At 42.5% G+C, this 20,977-nt stretch overlaps 1 protein-coding gene across 1 annotated transcript in view; it reads left to right on the forward strand.

Moving 5' to 3' along the window:
* Positions 1-2,127: 2,127 nt before the first annotated feature.
* The window catches only part of SVEP1 (sushi, von Willebrand factor type A, EGF and pentraxin domain containing 1), a 239,190-nt gene continuing 220,340 nt past the window's right edge, over positions 2,128-20,977 (forward strand). The window contains exon 1 of the mRNA XM_007936774.1: positions 2,128-2,658. Within this exon, the coding sequence (XP_007934965.1) occupies positions 2,128-2,658 (531 nt within the window). The remainder of the gene's footprint in view (positions 2,659-20,977) is intronic.

The following is a 20,977-nucleotide window of genomic DNA, read 5'->3' on the forward strand; positions in this document are numbered from 1 at the left end:
ATCTTAAATCCTCAGTATCTAACATACTTCCTGGCATATCATAGATGCTCAATAAATTTTAATAGAAAAATAAGAGTTTGGAGAGCATTCATGACTAATGGCAATGATACTGGCAACCAACATTTATTGAGTACTTGCTATGTTCTAAGTACTGTCCTAAGATCTCTACTTTTTATTATTACTATTATTTAGTCCTTACAATAACCCTTCATTTGTTATTATCACTATTCCATTTTATATAAGAGCAAACTGATATTAAGGTCATGCCATTAGTAAATGGTGGAGCCAAGATTTCAAGCAGCCAAACTGACTCCAGAGCCCTAACGTTTTAGCTAATACACTGTCCTACATCTCACTGAAGGCACTCTATTAAATGGAGACAGAGTTAAGTCATCAGATCTAGAGACAGAGAAAACTTTGAGATCAATAAATTCCATCATGAAATAGACGAAGACACTGAAGCCAAGGATAGAAAGTGACTTGGTTTGGGTGGTTTCTACAACTGCAGAAGCATGTTTCAGGGATCCTGTCTCCTAGCTGGAATTTTTTAATTGGGAGAAGCTGTCTTACACGCAAAATGTGCTCCTTCTTTGCACTTAGATCATCTCTTTGAGGTCTTGCTTTGGCCAAGACCATTCCAAGAGAGCAACTTGGGTTTCGAACTAGCTAGATGCCAGCTTACACTCAAAGCTAGGGAAACGATAGATGTGGGCTTCCTCAGCTGAAATGGACCATGAGACTACGGAGGAGGACCAAGGATGGAGGAACCTTACTCATTCTTCGGATTTCATCATTCAAGTCCTGAAGGAAGCCTTTCCAGAGCTCCCCAAAGTCAAGTTTCTCTACCATACCTCTCCTTAAGAGCCCTCACCATGGGCAGCTGCAGTTATATATTTATTTGTGTGACTATTTGGTTAATGGCCATCTCACTTGTTACACTGTAAGTTCCTAGGAACCCTGGTGGTGCAGTGGTTAAGCTCTTGGTTGCTCACTGAACGGTCCTCGGTTTCCTCTCCTGGAAAAAAAAAAAAAAAAAATCCTGGCCGTCTGCTTCTGTAAAGACTACAGCCTTGAACCCTATCAGACAGATCCGCTTTGTCCTGCGGATTCGCTGGGCGTCAGAATCAACTGGATGGCACAAGAAGTTCCTCGAGGACAGGGTCCATGTCAATTCTTCTTTCTCCTTGTATTCCTGGTGCCTAGCATACATACTATCACTCATTGGTCACTCAAAAGATATTTTATTAAAAAATTTTTATTGAATGAAATAAGTGATGAATAAATAAATGTATGAATGACAAGTAACCCCTATGTTTGGGCAGATGCAACCCCTTTATGAAGTGGTCTGAGAGGACCATCATTTGTCACACACTCACGCCCACACACTCCCACACACTCATCAGAAATCCCCACCAATCATTTCAAATCAGCATCTATTTGGTACCGGCTTGGGGCACTGTAGGGGGAAAAAGAGACCCAAAAGGTGGGCAAGCAGTTTCAGAAGGATGCTTTCAAGTCCCTAGCCAGTCTGCATGTGTGTTTTCCTCTGCGAAGTGTTTCCAATTACTGTGGCACTCTCGGTATCTGGCTCCATCTCCCGTGAATTCCTCTGCAGCTCCTGCCAGACATATGGGATCAATCAGGGCCTCGGCGCTGGTGCGCTTGCTGCGGGAACGTTGACAGCCTGACAGACGCGGGGCTCTGGTGTCATGGAATCTCCGAGTCTTTGGCTTGATCCCGAGCGGAGAATGAGAGGGGGAGGAGAGAGATAGAGGCAGAGATAGAGAGAGGAGAGGGGAGAGGGCGAGACAGAAGGAGCAGGGAGGGAGGGAGCCAAGGAGAGACGCGGGAGATTTTTCTTGACTGCCCCCTTTCCTTCAAACATTTTATAGGCTTCAGGGCGAGAGAAGAGGAGGAGGAGGAGAGAGGGAGGAAAAAAAAGGCCAGAGCGAGAGGGGCAGAGGGAGCCCGCCGGTGCCTCCCGCGCCCGGAGCTGCTGGGAGTGCGGACTGTGTGCCCAGAGTCAGATGAAAGGACGCTGAAGCTGCCGGCCGCTGCCTCCGCGCACGCCCCTCTGCGAGCCGGGCCGCCGCCTGCGCTCCGGGCGGCCGCTCCGTCTCCGGCGCAATGTGGCCGCGCCTGGCCTTTTGTTGCTGGGGTCTGGCGCTCGTTTCGGGCTGGACGACCTTTCAGCAGATGGCCCCGTCGCGCAATTTCAGCTTCCGCCTCTTCCCCGAGGCCGCGCCCGGGGGCCCCGGGAGGCTGCCCGCGCCGCCCGCGCCCGGCGAGGACGCGGCGGAGAGCAAAGTGGAGCGGCTGGGCCAGACGTTCCGGCGGCGCGTGCGGCAGCTACGGGAGCTGAGCGAACGCCTGGAGCTCGTCTTCCTGGTGGACGAGTCGTCCAGCGTGGGCCAAGCCAACTTCCTCAGCGAGCTCAGGTTCGTCCGCAAGCTGCTGTCCGACTTCCCCGTGGTGCCCACGGCCACGCGCGTGGCCGTCGTGACCTTCTCGTCCAAGAACAACGTGGTGCCGCGCGTCGACTACATCTCCGCCCGCCGCGCGCACCAGCACAAGTGCGCCCTGCTCAGCCGCGAGATCCCGGCCATCACCTACCGCGGCGGCGGCACCTACACCAAGGGCGCCTTCCAGCAAGCCGCGGTAAGGCGCCTCCTTCCAGGGCCCGACCCTCGCGCCCCAGGCCCTCTCCACCCACCACTGCCTGCCCCTCTCTCGCCCGAGGTTCAGCCTGCGGCAAGGCTTGGCATCTCCAAGCCAAGAGTCCCCGTCGACAAAACCAGTCTCACCTATTGACCCTAGGGGGTCCGATGGGGTAATGAATTTTCAACACTTAAAAGTCAGACTCCATCTGAATCTGCTTCTAAGAGCCTATGAGGAATAGGTCCTTAAGGCGCTATCCACTCTCCCGGTTCAGACTTAGAGGAACCCGGGGCGGAGTACCCAATAAGCAAGGTAGGCACGGGTTTACTTGTGCTTACTTAGCAGTATGTAGTGCACAGTTTCACGGTATGGGTTAGAATGTAAACACAAAGAAGTCCGTGCTTATCTTGCTCATTGGATACTCCGTCGCTGTCAGGGATTGTAAATTTGAGAAAAGGCTTTGGTTCTGTAGGAAGATGCTATGGGGTTGGGAGAACGCAGATATCAAGGATACCTGGAAGCACAATCTCTGATGCGGGGAAAAATGTGAAGTTGTTGCTACAGATTAGGAGATAAACACAAGTAAACCCCTGCTTACTTTGTGTATTGCGTAATCGGACGCTGGAATGAACCATGGCCAAGCTGGAACAGGTAAGTTTATGAAGTGTTTCCAATGGTAGGACGCAGAGTGACCGGAATGTTTCCCTGATTCCTTTTTACATTATTTTATCCTTTCGGTAGAAGGCGCATGCCCTTTCTATTTTTACTCCGATTTCTTTATAAGCTTGTTCACATCTGGAAGTCACTTTTACATGATGGACTTACTGAAAATGTAATTCTTTCTGATTACAAAGTATTACTTACTCAGTAGAAGAAAATTTGGAACATACAGTTCCTGACAAAGACCAGGAAGCGGATAGATATTCATGGAATTGTCTCAGGCCGAGTTCCAGAATAACGACTAGATAGTCAGCTGTATCTCAGAGAGAAATTTAATAAGAGGATAGTAACCTTGCAAAGTGGAGACACACCAGGCCAGAGGCAATGCCACGTGTGTTTCCTCAGGCCTTAGAGGCTAGGAGTTTATATAGTAGTTTTTAAGGATGTGGTGTAAGTGATTTCAAAAGACCTTGTGCAGGGAGGTATTCGTAAAATCCTGACGCTTTTGTGAGAGTCTGGAAATGGAACAAGGCTGTGATAAATTCCTAGTGATAAGCCTCAGCTTCTGAAGGCTGGGTGCATGGGCTGTGTCTGTCTAGGACAGAGCCGGTGTATTTCAGCACGGACGCCCGGACTACTTTTGTGCAGGTGTATTCTGCTCTTTGCTCTTGGTTGGAGTCTTGCTCTCTCCTCTTGGATGGTTCATCTTAGTTCATCAGATGGTAAAGGAGGGCAGGGGTGCACAGGTTCCAAAACTGGTTGACCCTGACCACAGGTGTGGGCTAAAAAACACCTCAAGAATGGCCTGTTTTCAGGAGATGCCATCTAAGCAGTGAATTTATATTTGGCAGTGTCCCTTCCTTAGTCTCAGGAGCTGAGGAATGTGATTGCCCTGTCCTGTGAGCTGTTCCTGTCTCTTGGTTTTATGATCTTAGGAATGTGGTTGAAGGGGCGGGATTCTTATCTGATTGTGGCTACAAGTAGTAGAATAAGGCAGTGTTTCAATTGAACACGATTAATATGGAACTCAGATTATGAAATTAGAACACATATTCATCTCCCAGAAATTCTAATCTATCTATACTATTATAGAATGAATGAAACAAAAATCAAGAGGAAAAGAAAACAAGCAAACAAACTCTGTAATCCCCAAACCTCTACTGGTCAATTGATTCCAACAGAGTGACTGCTCCATAGGGTTTCCAAGGCTGTTAACCTTTATATGAGGACTCTTTCTCCCAAGGAGTGGCTAATGGGCTCAAACTGCCAATCTTTTTTTGTTTCGAGCTGAGTGCTTTAACCGCTGTGCTGCCAAGCCTCTTGTTCTATACTCCCACCACTGCTTACATATTGCTGGACATTTGTCCAGTATGCACGTCCCTGAATACTTGTAGCCAAATTGGTATCTTACTGTTTTGTAACCTGCATTTTCTGAGGTGGTATCTCTAGGAAGGGAGCTCTGGTAGCATAGTGGCTAAGGCACTTGACTGCTAACCAGAAGGCTGGCGGTTCAAACCCACCAGCCACTCCTCGGAAGGAAGATGGGGCAATCTACTTCCGTAGTGATACTGCCTCGGAAACCCAAGGAGGGGTCGCTATGAGTCGGGTCCGACTAGACGGCACATAACAACAACAACAACAACAACATCTCTAGGAAGTAGATTGCCCAATCCTCCTCGGAAGGAAGATTGGGCAATCTACTCCCATAGAGATGCCGCCCCTGAAACCCAAGGAGGGGTCGCTATGTGTCGACTCGACTCGACAGCATTGAGTTTGGTTTTTTATATATCATGATTAAAATTTTCTACAGTAACTGCACAGTATTCTATTGCACACAAGCACCACAATTTCTTTGACTAATCACCTATTGTTAGGCACTTAGGTTCTTTATTAACTAAGTTAGTTAACACAAATATGTGTGGAACCTACTGGTTACTTCCTTAGGAAGAATTTCTATTAAAATGTCTGGATTAAAGGATATAAGCATTTGTAAACTACTTGATACATATTGCCCAATTCTCTCTTAGAGGGTTGTGTATATTTACATTCTTACTAGCAGAGTGTCAGAGCAGTAAGTTTGTCACTTGCTCACCAATATTGTGTACTATTATTTTAAGTTATCTTTGCCAGTTAGATAGATGAATACCAGCTGCAGCCAAGTCAGCTCCAAGTCACAGCGACCCCTGGTGTATCAGAGTGGAACTGTGCTCCATAGGATTTCCAATGGCTCATTTTTCAGAAACATTGTCAGACCTTTCTTCCCAGGTCTCTAGGATGAACTCAAATCCCCATCCTTTTGGTTAGCAGCCAAGTTCATTAACTGCACCAATCGGGGACTATATTAGATGAATATAAGTGTCTATTTAACAATTTCCATTTAATTTATATATATATATATATATATATATATATATATATATATATATATATATATATATATATAATGAACATATCATGAACATTTTTCAACACATGTACTGGGCATTTATTTACGTTTTCCTTTGATGATTTATTTTTATTTTGCAAATAAAGTACATTTTTTTCTTTATGATTTGCAAAAGCTCTTTACATAAGTAAGGATGGTAACCCTTTTTTTGCATATGCTGCTACTGTTTTTCCATTTCACTATCTTTTCCTTCTGTTTATTGAAGTGTTGTTAGAAGGCTTAGTTTAGTTTTTATGTATCAAATTTCAAACTTTGAACGTAAGACTTGGTATTTGCTTATGAGCTTATGATTTCCCTCACATCCCCCAAGTCAGAAAGTAGTATTGTATTTAACAATTTACTCCATCTGGAACTTATTTTAATGTATGGTGTGATGAAGAGGTCTAATTTTATTTTTCAACAAATAGGTTAACCAGGCTTCCCAGCATCATTTGCTTAATGGCCATCTATCCTTTTCCAACTTAATTCTATGTTGCTTATATCACATATTCCAAATGGAACCAGCCAGGATTTTTATTTCAATATAGAAACACTGAATTAATTTGGGAAATAGTGTGCATTTTTATAATGATTGGTCTTCCAGTTCAGAAGTATACCAAATACCAAACCCACTGCCATCAAGTTGATTCCGACTAATAGTAACCCCCATTAGTTTCTAAAGTTGTAAATCTTTATAGGAGCAGACTGCCTCATCTTTCTTACGTGGAACAGCTAATGGATTCAAACCACCAACCTTACCCTAACCACTATACACCAGAGCTCCTTAGTAAACGTCCTTTCTATATCTTTCAGTAAAGTTATAGGTTTTTAGAAATTAAGTCCTATGTATATTTTTCAAATTTAGACTTAAATATATTCTATTCAACATTATTATCATCAATGGGATCTTTTTTTTTTTTTTATTGTGATTTGGGTGAAAATTTACAGAGCAAATACACTTTCCATATAGCGGTTCACATACACTACACAGCATTGATCACAATTTATCACAATGCAACATCTCCCCTCCCACTTCCTCCCAATAGTTACCTCTTCCCTGTGTCCATCCCTCCATGCATTCCTGCCCCCTGAGCTGTCTCCCTGTGCATAAGCAACCCTTCTTTCTCTCATGCTTGTTCTCTCCAAGGAGTGTATCTACTTCAGGCAAATGTTCAACTCATATGCCTGTCTATTGTTTGGCTGGAAGCCACAGGCGTGCGTTCAACTCCAGACCTGAAGGGCAGCTAGGGACCATAGTCTCAGTGGTTCTCAGTGAGATCTTTTAAAGTTCTAAACAATTATTTTGATGTACAGAAATGTTACTGATTTTTTTAATATGCCTTTTGTGGAACTCTGGTGGTTCAGTGGGTAAGGCATTTGGCCAATAACCACAAGGTTGGTTGTTCAAACCCACAAGCTGCTCCTTGGGAGAGAGATGAAGCAATCTACTTCTGTAAAGATTTACAGCCTTGGAAATCCAATGGGGGTCACTAGACTTGGAATCAACTTGAAGGCAGTGGGTTTGGTTTGGTTTTAGTTTTGTGGCTAGATTCTTATTGAAGTGTATTTGAATCCTTTTTTCCCTTTCTTTTCTCTTTTTAAAAATTTACTGGTAATTTTACTGGTAATAACTGTTTATTATAGAAAATAAAATAATAAGAAAAAATTTTCCTGCAGCTACACTGTAACATTTTGGTGCATACCTTCCTTGACTTTTTGCAGTTGTCTAGGTAATAGGTGTGTTTTTGTACATGTACCTATATTGTGCATAAATAGTATTTACCCTCCAAAAAGGGGTTATATTATACATTCTCTTTTGTTGTCTCACTTTCTATTCCACTATGTTTTGTAGTCTTCTTTACATGATAAGGAATACATTTCTACTTTATTATTTTGTCATGGTCACCCAGTGTTCCACTGTAGGATGAACATTTATTTCATCTTGCAAACACCTATAACTTAGATACTTAAGCTGTTCCAAACAGCACTGTCTGACTAAATCTTTGCCTGTATCTCTAATGTGTTGTTGTTATGTGCCATTGAGTCGGACCCGACTCATAGCGACCCCTCCTTGGGTTTCCGAGGTGGTATCACTATGGAAGTAGATTGCCCAACCTTCCTTCTGAGGAGTGGCTGGTGGATTTGAACTGCCAGCCTTCTGGTTAGCAGTCAAGTGCCTTAGGCACTATGCTACCAGAGCTCCCATATCTCTCCCTAATAAAAACTCTTGAAAGTGGCATTGTTGGATCAAAAAGTATACATATTTTTTAAGGTCTATGAAACATGTGCCAAGTTGCTCTGCAGAAAACTGTTACCCAATTGCACTCCCAAATGCAATGCTTGGGTCCATGTACCTTGGCCAACACTGGCTATTGTTATTTGAACATCTCCTCCCAATTGGATATGTGGAAAATGGAGTCCCATTTAAAATTTCAGTTTGTTACTAATGAGGCTGAATTTTTTTTTTTTTTTCATGTTTTATTGGCCATATGAAGGACTTCTTTTCTGTGTCCCCATTAAAATATTTTGGAACTATTATTCATTTTTTTCTTTGGAGTGGTTCTTTTTCTTACTGATTTGAAAACTGTCTTTACATATTAATGATTTTAAGTCTCAGCTTCCAAGTATGCAGCAAATATTTTTTCTTCAGTGCTTCACTTGCCTTTTAGTTTTGTCTATGACAAGATTATCTGTGATTTTCTTAATCTAGTGCATCTATATTTTTCACTTGTGCATTTTCCCTTTGCTTATGAAGTCATCAAGTCTTTTATATTTGAAATATTAAACAACTAATTAAGGTCCCTGTCTGTTTATTGTAAGGAGCTCTGGTAGTAGAGTGGTTAAAGCATTTGGCTGTTAACCAGAAGGTCAGCAGTTTAAACCCACCAGCCACTCCACAAGAGAAAGATGGGGCAGTCTACTTCCATGAAGATTTACAGCCTTGGAAACCCTATAGGGTAGTTCTACTCGGTCCCATAGGGTAACTATGAGTCAGAATCGCCTTGATGGCAGTGGGTTTGGTTTTCTGAGGGTCTGTTTATTGAAGCATTTGCAGTGGGGTTCACTTTTGCAGACCCAGATCTCTGTTGGCCTGGCCTTCACTCCCGGTCTTCATGAGAGCCCAGTGGCTGCCCTCATTCCTGATACCACTACCCACGCCATCAGAGAAGAACGCCACTCCCTCAGGGAAAACGTGCCTTACGCCAGCTCCACTGTTTAGTTTGGCCGGGCTCGCCTAGTGCCTCTGCACACTGTTGATCCGAAACAGTGAGCTGGGTAATGAGTCCAGGATACACCGCTCTCCTTTAGACCTGTTCCTGTCTTCAGCTTTCCCCTTCCAAACACTACATCCTGTCTTGGAAAGTAGAATTGCCAGCAAGGTTTCCAGTGTCTTTTTTTAGTCTGGATCCATTTGTAACCTACCGAGCAGAGATTTTGCAAAAGTTTGTATTAACTAAACTTCCCGTTGACTTTATTTTCCTGTCCTCTTTTTGGTTGGGTTATGGGAAGGTGCAGGAGAGAGTCAGTCAGCTGGACTCACTCCCTGCCTAACCTGCAAACCTCCATGTCTTTATTGTAACTTTTCCAAGTCTCTGATGAGATCTGTAGGCATAATTAAAATAGAATATTTGGAGAAAATGAATAGATAATGAGCAAGATTTAGAAATGACATCAGTGGGGGTTTGAATATGAATTTTTGCGTAGCGATCACACAGGCGTGTTTCATCACAGAATTTGTTTGAAAATGGTAAGCTATGTTGTTTGGGTCTTGGTATGAAACATACTTTCCATCATAGAAATCATATAGTTCATCACATTCCACGTGTACCCAGAATGGTACTGTTTCCACTGATTGTGATCTGGCACTTATGTGAACTTGAACATCACAGGGAAATTCTGAGGTTGTTAAACCCTTTCTCTGGAAAATTAGTATTTCAAATCTTTGACATTTGAAACTGAATGCCTATACAACTATAAAACCAGACACCAAAGCCCCTGCCAGAAAGCTGATTGTGACTTGTGGCGACCTCATGAGTTTCAGAGTAGAACCGTGCTCCATAGAGTTTTTGATGGTTGTAATCAGACAGGAGTTGTATTCCAGGCCTTTCCCCCATGGCACTTCTTGGTGCATTTGAGCCACCAGTCTTTTGAACCACCCACAGACTCTTGCCTATACAACTATAAACCAAAAAACCCATTGCTGTTAAGTCAATTCCAACTTACAGCCACCTTGTAGGTCAGAGTAGAACCGCCCCATAGGGTTTCCAAGGCTATAAATCTTTATGGAAGCAGCCTACCTCATCTTTCATCTGCAGAGTGGCTGGTGGGTTGAAGCCTCTGACCTTTTGGTTAGCAGCTGAACTGCTTTAATCACTGTACCACCAGGGCTCCTTTAGACAGGGACACAAAACCAGGCAGATACAAAATCATATAAACCCTGCGTCGCTACATACACCCTGCAAGGACACAGCCCTACCTCATCATATAATCTTACTGCTTCATTGTTTTATTATTTGGTGTTGAAATTGGACAACCGGTGGGAGTATTTGCGTAGATACTCAGGATTCCACACATTATGTGAATGGACAGTCTTGCAGTGTAGACATTTTCTCTTCCGACACCACCTCCTGGCACTCATCAGAGAATGCAAGGAATAAGCAGTAAGTTCTGTAGTTAGTACAGATCCTTCTAGAGACATAATCAATAAAAACATGGGGCAGAGGGATTGCTATGAGTCAGATCTGACTCAGCGGCAGTAAGTTTGTTTTTTTGGTTTGGTAATTGCATAAAAACCTTACATGTAATTTTTCAGCTTTTCCTTTCCAGGGAATGACTGTTTCACAGTGATCTTCCCTCTGGCATTCCTCCGTCATCTGAGTCGGGTCCGACTCGACAACACATGACAACAACAACACTTTGCTAAACTGCACATTTTGGATGAACCCCACCAGGAATGCAAGACTCTGTGTCTTTTAAGCATTTTGTTTCAAATTATAGATCAGAGCCCCTCACTGCTACTTCACTTATGCTAAATAAACATATCATGAAGCTTCCTTTGAGAAAAAAATCTCTGCTTTCCTGAGTTGCAGAAACATGATCTCTGGTGGGGAATGTGATGTCTCACCAAAACTCCGAGCTTCAGATGGTCAGGAGAGTGGGAATACATCACCCTTCCCAGCTTCAAGGAAAGTGCTTTCTCAGTTATGTCCATACTGGTGCACATTCCCACATTTCCCTCCAGAGTAATCTTCTCTCTCAGCCTCTTTGGAAGAAAATCTCAGCATTTACTTTTTCTAATAAAACCTGAAGGTGTGTAGGATGTCACTAGGTTAAAACTCCAGTGACTACAGTTAGGACCATTTCCTTTTCCTTGTATACAATAGACTGGTATGATCCTTGTAAATTTTGGAATGGTCTTTCTGGTGCTGCGAGTGCCGTAGGAGTAAGGACAATTTGAGTTCCCCTTTCTTATAGGAATGGGGGAGAGGACAGTGACTCAAACTGCTTGTGTTGCATTCTTTTATTCTGAACTCCGAGCATTGTTTTCATGTCAGGAATTTCTCTGTTGCAGAAATTAATTTTTTTTTTTTGATGCTAGAGTAATATTTTCCCAAACTCTGGAAATGGTCTCTTTGGGGTGATTCTTAACTTTTAACTGCTTAACTTCTTAAACTTTTAAACAATTCATGTGTTGCCTTTAGTCTTCTATAGGAATATCTTGTAATCCAATCAGAATTTAACAGTATAAGTAAGTAAGTAATGAATGAATGAATCCTTGGTACATAAAATAGATCCAGATCTCGTGTGTATTTCCCAGACAAAAAGTAGCACTAAAATTCTTAATTTGAAAGGGAGACCAGAAGATAATTCTCAAATGTTTATTTCAAATTTCTGCTTGATCTAGCAATTGCATGTATTTTATTTATGAATTTTGTTAATCTCAACATGTTGTTGTTGTTGTTATGTGCCGTAGAGTTGGACCCGACTCATAGCGACCCCTCCTTGGGTTTCCAAGGCAGTATCACTACAAAAGTAGATTGCCCCATCTTCCTTCTGAGGAGTGGCTGGTGGGTTTGAACTGTCAGCCTTCTGGTTAGCAGTCAAGTGCCTTAGGCACTATGCTACCAAAGCTCCCAATCTCAACATAGAGACACTGTAATAAGAACAGTACAAAGAATGTACCCTTACTGCCACTGTTAAGGGCACTCTTCACTGTTGGCTGTTGATGCCGTGTTTGGTTGAAATGCATCTGGAGAGTTCTTGGTTACAGACTGAATGATTAGACAGAGAAGGAAGACTCATTTTGTCGTCCTTCCCTGCCCATGTCAAAGGGTAGGAAAGTTCTCCCTAAATGTCCTAGTGATAGAAATGTGCTCAGAGAGGAATTTCTCCTAACAGTGGTCACAAAGGAGACTTATTCAGTGTATTGTTCTTGAGTAAATAGACCATTCTTTTGCAGAGTGCTTTGTAATTTATAAGAGACTTTCATATTATGATTGTTGTTTCAGTTTTAGAGAAAAAGTAAGAGATACCTGGGTAGTGCAAACAGTTAATGCGCTTGGCTGCTAACTGAAAGGTTGAAGGTTCAAATCCAGCCAGAGATGCTTTGGACGAAAGGCCTGGCAATCTATTCTGAAAAATCAGCCACTGAAATCCCTATGGAGCAGTTCTACTCTGACACATGTAGGGTCATCATGAGTCAGAATTCACATGTGACACTAATTTTTAGCAGGAGAGGTGAGGGAACTAAACATTAATCACAAAGCTAAGTAAATGCCAAAACTAGAGTCCAATCCAGTCTTTTCCTTTGTCTTCTGATCATCCCCAAGGCACACACCACCACCCATTCCCCCTGCCTACTTTTTGCTGTACACCCATTCCTCAGTTATGGACTATCTGGTTTATCCAGCATTTTGCATTTACAACAATAGTAAACAATCTACGTAAATCATCATCAAGCCAGATGTCTTTTGAGTGAAAGAATGCCTTCCTTCTGAGCCCCTAGTCCTTGATCCCTCCCATCCCAGTTTTGTATGCAAATAAAGTCAGAAGAGAACATTTTTTTAAAAGACTGGATGCCTGAACCTTGGATCATTAACTTGCATGCATGCTCTGAGGTTTTGCCTAATCCATGCGTGGCCTGCAGGCTGGTGGTGGAGCTAATTAAGGCTTTGGGCCAGGAGTCTATGAGAAGGCAGCATTGGGGCACAGAAAAGATGCAGTGGTCACTTCACTGCAGACTCCTGGGTGGGCTGTTTGCCTGCAAGGCGGTACTGGGGCCTGCAGAAAGGTCTGGGTAGGTGGGCGTTTCTGTGGAGAGCAAGAATTGCATAGAAACCCTCCTGGCTGCATGTCCTTACCCAGTCAGCTCTGCCTGTGGTTTGAAATGGCACCACCTGACCCTTCTGTCCAAAGTACGGAAGTCACAGCTAGAGGTGAGGGAACCGTGGACTTGGGCTGCAGAAGAGGGAGCACCCCCCAGAGCTGCCTAGAAATAACTCCTAGAGCCTGAGGAGCAGTTGGGTGCTAGAGTTTCTCCTGATGCCAATTTCTGCATAACAGCCTACTCTTTGGAACCTAACTATGTCAATAAGTGAGGAGTGGGTGTGTCGAGCTGTGTCAGAATATAGGGAAAGTGTGGCATTTCATTTCCAGGGCTGCAAAAGCATTACATAAACTATAAAACCAGAGTCTAACCCAGAGAACATAAAGGCATTGGGCCATACTCAACCAATGGGTACATTTTCATTTTCAATCTATTTTTAAAATTTGAGCAGACATTTTAAAATCAAGAGATAAACTCTCACTGCCGTCAAGTCGATTCTGACTCACAGTGACCCCTCCTTGGGTTTCTGAGGTGATAGCTCTATGGAAGTAGATTGCCCAGTCTTCCTTATGAGGAGTGGCTGGTGGGTTTGAACTGCCAGCCTTCTGGTTAGCAGTCAAAAAATTCACTTTTTTTTTTTTTTTTACCCTCCTCCTCAAAAAGTAAAATATGCAGCAATTCTGAGTGTACATTCTCTCAGCTCATGAAATCCCCACCTGGCACTTGTTGAATTTCTTTTTGTGGTCTTAGATTGATATTCCATGGTGTAACATTGATAAATTCATTGGCAGAGCCTACCAGGGTGAAGCCTCTTCTAGTTTGCCTTGTGAGTTTCTTTTTTTACCAGTGAATTAGGTAGGAATATGTTTGGCTGCATGCAGTAGAAAAATCTAAAGTAACATTGCCTTAAACATGATAAATATTTATTTCTCTGTCAGATAAATTAATTCTTGAGTAGACATTCGAATGTGACAGCTTTCGGATGTCATCAGGAATCCAGAGGCCTTTCCTTGTGCTGTCTGTCCCATCACCTTCAGGTCACCTCCTGATCTAAGGTGGCTGTTGGAGCTCCTCCCATCAGCGGATCATTCCGACCTCCACAAGCAGGAAAGGGCAAAGGGTCCCTCTAGGGAGACTGTGGGAAGCCACATTATACTTCTACATAAATTTAAATGGAAAAAATGTGGTCTCATTCCTACCCTTGGTTTCATAGAGCTCTATTGCTGAGGAGGAAGGAGAAGATGGATGTTGAAGGAATATCAAGTAGTCTTTGCCATACCCATGTGTCAGAAAGACCGTGTGTCTAACCAGGAAAATGACTAGAAATTCCACTGCACCATTTCTTCCTGGCCTGGCCCAACTCAAGATGGGAGAGCCAGATCTTGCCTAACTGAAAAGTAGCTTTTTCCTTATGCTAGAATCTACTTCCTCTGGTAAAAAACTATCAAAGTTCCTGAGCAGGCCATTTAAATGTTGGCAGCAGAAACCTCTTGTATTAGTTTCCCAGAAACTGCTAAATAATATGGTGCTCACTCACATGTAGCAGATTAAACTGAGAGTGACAGGGAAAATGGTGGCCCAAGATGCCTACTACAGCCTACAGTTCACATATTACTGTTAATTAGTAACACAAAGGACCATTTCTTAGGAAAATACTGTGCTCCTTTGGCTTCTCTAGAGGAAGCTGTCAGGTTAAGAGGCCTCTACATTCAAAAGGAATTTCTTGTTATGTATTGGCTCTGCCTTTCGGTAGATTTTTAATACCACTCCCCAGATCTCTCTGGGCCATATGAAGAATGGATTTCTGGTATAGAGTCTGCTTGTGTCCAGTAACCTGTGCTAGTTTGGAGGCCAAGTGTAGATGGGAAAAATCTCTCTGACATTGCCGTGTTTGAGAATGTAGTTAGTGCTTCCCATGAAATGTATGATGGTGGTCAGCAAACAAGGTCTGAAGACCATTAGTGGGTGCATTGCTTTATCAATGGTCATAAATTTTTTAAGTATTCATCTTTTTTTAAAAAAAAATTTTTATTGTTATTTGGGTGAAAGTTTACAGAGCTAATTCACTTTCCAAAGCAGCTCACACACACTTTGTCTCATGACATTGACTATAGTTTCCTGCAATGCAACAGCTCCCATCCCACTTCCTCCCCATAGTTACCTCTTCCCTCCCAAATATTCATCTTTTTTGCTCTCTGTTTTTCTCAGGGGGTCATTCAAGAAGTTGATGCTTTATTTGTGTACAGAGCTCAGAAATAAAGATTGTTCAAATCCAGAGCACTTTTTTTTTTTTTTTTTGCAGGAAATGTGAAAACTCTAGACTTGATAGATTCTAATGACTACATTTACTGATAGAGTGATAGCCAGCTTGCTTCATTGAGTAGATGTCATTTGAAATTAAGGAAAATATAAGTTCCTGCCACATTAATATAGAGAAATATCTTAAGAAAAGTTATTAGGAAGTTTTACTACATGATACATACAGTTAGTAATAACAAGTTGGAAAACCCATCTGCTACTATTAGATTATATAAAGTATATTTTGCAATACATACATGAGTTCGACACACTATTTTCTTAATTCCTGCTGAAATATTTCTTAAAGTATCAAATGTTTAATGCTTGGCCTGCTGTAGCTGGTTACAGGATATCCTGCTCACTGGTAAAAATATAAGGTTTTTATTTTATTTTTGTATTTCAAAGAGAGTATTTAAAATGTATATTGTATGTAGCTAAAATAAATAGATTTCTATTTTTCACAGATAGGAAATCCCTCAAAGTTACACTCTTTCCACCAAAAAACTCATGTGCGTCTGTGCTTATTCTTACTTACATTTTCAAAGTAAGAGCCTCTTCCCTTAGCCAAGGTAGGCTGTCTACGACGTGTTTCCCCTTCTTTCTTGCTCTTCAAATCTTGCTCATAATAGGCTCTTTTCTCTTACCATACACAGATCATTCCCAAAACAAGTCCATATACTTAAAAAATTGGCAGCATGTTTTTCCAGAGAAACATGGTAAATTGTCAGTATGTTTCCAGACCCTTGAAAGTAGATGTAAATCTTAGACTGCATAATTACAAATCCAGGAGTTTCTCCTTAGAAAATAATCTGGGATCCCCAGAAACGTCTCTGTAAAGGGCTTGTCTTCTCAGCATCACTTGAAATAGGAAAGATGAGGGTCAGTATGGCTGTGCTTTGCAAGGGCCCAGTAAATGATGCCTTTCTTCCCTCCTCCGAGTTTGAAATCAGTTGAGTTATGACGCAGTAGAGAAGGCGCGTGGAGAGGGTAGCACCTCCCTTATCTCCTGATAATGAAGACTGTGGCTTAGGTGCACAGTTTCCTAATGCTGAATCTCTAAATTAGACAGACTTCCCTCCCTAGGAACAGGCAGTGCCGAGCAGCTGAAGGCCGCCGAGTGGGAGCCTACCTCTGTAAAACCTAGATTGGCTCCCTTTGAGCAGCCAATTGCCAAAGAGAAAGGGGGGAGAAGAGAGGAGAAGGAATCTCTTCCCAAGGGTAAGAGTGAAAAATGGGGGTGTAGGAAGGGCCATAAGGGTAACTCTGATGAGATCCACTCCACATAAAAGCTAGAGTCAGCAACTATGAAGTTACAACTCAAGGAGAGTTTAATAAAATAACGACAGATCCATACTGAAACATATTGTCAATAAAAGAGCAATGTTTTTCAAATTTTCATTGTGGTGAAATACATGTAACAAAACATTTATGATTTCAACCATTTTTATGTTGCATAATTCGGAGACATGACTTGCATTCACTAGACTATGTGATGACTTAGTAAATTGTCCAGATATCAAATGAGTGGTAGATGAGTGTGTAAAGCTGTTGTGTGTGTACCATCAATACATAAAACTGTATAAATAATTCCAACTTCAGAAAATGTATGTATTTTTTAAAAACTGGAGGAAAAAAAAAAAAAACCTTCCAAAATCTTAATAGTAGTTATCTACAGTAAAATATTACTTGTTAAAATATATGCAGTTTTTCCTGCATTGTTAAAATGAACATGTATTACTTTCTAGGAAGTGACCTGTCCTTGGCAATGTGAGCAAAGGTGATTGGACACATACCTTTGGGGCATTCTGTAGGCATAGCCTGAAGTGGTTGGTCTCAAGTGTAAAAACCCTTTTAAGTCTCGGCTTTATTCATGAGAACTTTGCTTTCTACTGCATGGTTTAGCTCTGCTTTAAAAAGTAACGTGTAACTCATTCTCACGAGACGAAAGTGAAGAAATTCAAGTCTTTTTAAATTTTTTGTCAAATGGCAAGTGTTGTCAGGTTCTAACTGTGCTGCATTGTGCTTCGCTCCAGCTGGTCCTTTCCTCTCTCCTGTTGTCACAGTGGAGTTTGAGAATCCAGACCCACGTTCAACTCTGCATGCGGAGAACAGCAGGCTGTGCGTGGGTCCTCACCGAGGAGGGGAGCGTGGCTCTACACCTCGGGGCAGGGTGTTGAGGCTGCAGGTGGAGGAGATAACTGCCTCCATCACCTTGCCCTGCGGTCACTGGCTCTCCTTTGCCTTGTCATACTTGGAGAGGGATGAGGACTGCTGCTCTGTCGCCCTCTTTACTCTCACTGGTAGTATGCACCACAACCCTGTCAGGAAAGAAGATGTTTCTAACGTTCTACTTTTATCACATGTAAATGAAATAGTTGCCGCACTAAACCTGTTTCCCAGAATTATGGTGTAGTGGGTAAGGCATTTGGCTGCTAACCAGGTCAGCTGTTCAAATCCACCAGCTGCTCCGCAGAGGGAAGATGGGGTGATCTACTTCCATAAAGATCTACAGCCTTGGAAACCCCATAGGGGTCGCTATGAGTTGGAATTGACTCAATGGCAGTGAGTTTGTATTTATTTATTTTTTTTTCCAGCCCTCCAGCTTCACTTTGATTGTAATTTTGTGTCATTGAGTGAAGGCGTTCGGTCATCTGCTGTTGTTCCTGGAGAGAGTGTTCAGGCACAGCTGAGCGTGGTGGTTAACAGTGTCCTTTGATCGGCATCTTCGTCAAGTTGGCTCGCTCATTTTGACTTGTACCAACTTAGTCATACTTGTAGGATAAGCTTCCTTCGTTTTAATCCTACTTTATGACATTTTACTTTCCAAATGAATCTGAACTTCACTTTGAGAAATATAAAGCTATTTTTATTTGCTTATTTGTATTTTTCGTAGTACTGTTTATAGCTAAGATTTCTTTCTTTTTTTGTCACACTTTCTTCAACATATGCGTGTTTGGCTTTTAAATGTTACTCCAAAAGGGATGATTTCAGGTGTTTTGGAATTTTCTAGCCATAAAGATACTGTTTAGGCTCTTTGTATCTGTTGTGGTTGCTAGCTGTTGTTGAGTTGATCCCTGACTTGTGGGTACTCATGTGTTCTACTCATGAGTAGGACAGCTCCCCGGGGTTTTCTTGGCTGTACTATTTATGGAAGCAGTTTGCTAGGCCTTTCTTCTTCAGAGCACCTGGGTGGGTTCCAACAGCCAAACTTTAGTTTACCTAATCACAAGCCACTCGTGCCACCCAGGCTCCTACAATCATAATAACCAGTATTTGAAATAAGCATCTGCAATGGGATGTTATGTGGGGCTTTCTCCTGCCCCAGACTTGGCCAGGGCAGATGGCCCAATCTAGAGAACACTCAGTGTTCCACATTGTAAAGAGAGACACCAACAACTGAGAATGATAACTTCCTTCAGAGTTCACCGATGTAGGATAGAAGAGGCCCTACAACACCCTATTCTAGTTTATACAAGCAGAGAACTGGGGACCAAAGGAGAAAGAGAGCCCCAGAGCCAGAGCAGGCACTGGGATACTGGGTTTTAGGGGAGCGTAGTGTGCATGTTGCTGTTGTTATGTGCCGTAGAGTTGGACCCGACTCATGGTGACCCCTCCTTGGGTTTCCGAGGCAGTATCACTGTGGAAGTAGATTGCCCAACCTTCCTTCCAAAGAGTGATGGTGAGTTTGAACCGCCAGCCTTCTGGTTAGCAGTCAAGTGCCTTAGGCACTATGCTACCAGAGCTCCTATAGTGTGCATATACTGAAAGGCGTAACTCTTGTCTCTCATGTGGCTCTTTCCTCTTCCAGAAAATAAGCTAAGTGGAGACCAGCATTCTACATACTGGTTGGAAGTTTACTCAGGCTGAAACCTTAATTTTCCATGTGCCTATTTAATGAGGAAGAAGCCAGCTAGAGACTTGGCCAGGGTCTCAGTCTGGGTTCTGTCATAAATAGCACCTGAGATGAGGATTTGACTACAAGGAGTTTATTTGGGTGGTGATCCTAGTAAACACTGATAGGAGAATGACACAAGGAAGGGAAGGCAGCCCATGACAACAAAACACCAAACCCATTGCCATGGAGTCAGTTCCAACTCACGGCAACCCCGTGTTGTAGAGTAGACCTGTTCCATAGGGTTTTTTTTTTTTTAAGTTTGTGTTTTTGGTGAAGGTTTACACAGAAGTTTACTTTCTCATTCGACAGTTTCTACACAAATTGTTTAGTGACATTGCTTACATTTTTCATAGTGTATGAGCATTTTCATTATTTCCTTTCTGGGTGTTTCATTTTCATGAATCTACTTTTCCTGCCCCCTTATATTCTCAGCTTTGTTTTAAAGTCATTGCTGACAGTTTGGCTCATATAGGTGACTTTTTAAAGGAGCACAGTACTTATGGGTAATATTCATTCTTCAGTGAGTCAATTTGTTATTTGGCTACAAGGTGCCCTCAGGGCGTAGTTTTGGTTCAAGGTGTGAAGAGTCTCTCAGGGCAGTAGTCTGTCTGTATTCCAGCAGTGTGCTGAAAGGTCCTTTCACATAAAGATAAATAGTTAGGAGTGATTACTACTTCTCGGGGAACACAAAGCACTTTTCATGTATGAATTAATTCTCATAGCAGCCAGCTTCCTCAGTTAGGTTACTATTATTTTCTCTGAAGTGGAGATGGGGAGACGGAGGCACAGACAACGTATGTAACTTGACCATGTTATAGTGCTGGTAAGTCAGGGAACTAGGATTCAGATCCAGGCAGTTGAGGCTAATGTCTAAATTCTTAACCGCTGCAGAATGCTGCCTTTACACAGGAGATCTAGTAGAAATATGACCCAGTAGCATTTCTTGCTAAGACTAAGGCAGAGAGGGCATAGTCACAGGTGTATGGACAACCCAGTAAGGAACTAAGAGGAGTGAGCATCCGGAGACTACCATTTAAGTGGAAACTCTGTAAAGAGCTGATAATCCCATGTGATCACACCTATCTACGTCCCCTCCTAAACCAAAAAACCAAACCTGTTGTTGTGGACTTGACTCTAAGTCATAACGAGCCCTGGTGGCGCTATGCTTAAACACTTGGCCGTTAACTGAAACGTAGGTGATTTGAACCCACCAGCTGCCCAGTGGGGAAGAAGATGTGGCAGTTTGCTTCCCTGAAGATTGCAGCCTTGGAAACCCTATGGGGCAGTTCTATTCTATCCTATAGAGTTACTATGAGTCAGGATCAACTCAGTAGCAGTGTGTTTCCTCCCAGCTTACCTCACTTACTCTAAGGAATTGCCTTTCAGATGCCATTGTCATACAATACAACTATTTTGGCAAGTACCTCCCATCCAATGTATCTTAACAGCTATCTCAGCCAGTCATTGCAGAGACCAAACTGCCCAGGAAGTGGGAGACCATATCTTCCAGTTGTAACATTTCTTATTTCTACCTTTGTCCCTTTCATTTATCTTATTTCCTGAATTATTAGGCTCCTTTTCTCAAAAGTCTGCACTCAACCTCATACCCTTTATTAAAATAATACTATGAATTAAGCAAAATCAGTTTTTCGAGTCCTTTGTTGTTGTTGTTGTTATTTACCATCGAGTCGACCCCGACTCATAGTGACCCCTC

This window comes from Orycteropus afer, unplaced genomic scaffold, assembly GCF_000298275.1.
Source record: "Orycteropus afer afer isolate SDZICR_OR568_19922 unplaced genomic scaffold, OryAfe1.0 scaffold00037, whole genome shotgun sequence".
NCBI lineage: Eukaryota > Metazoa > Chordata > Mammalia > Tubulidentata > Orycteropodidae > Orycteropus > Orycteropus afer.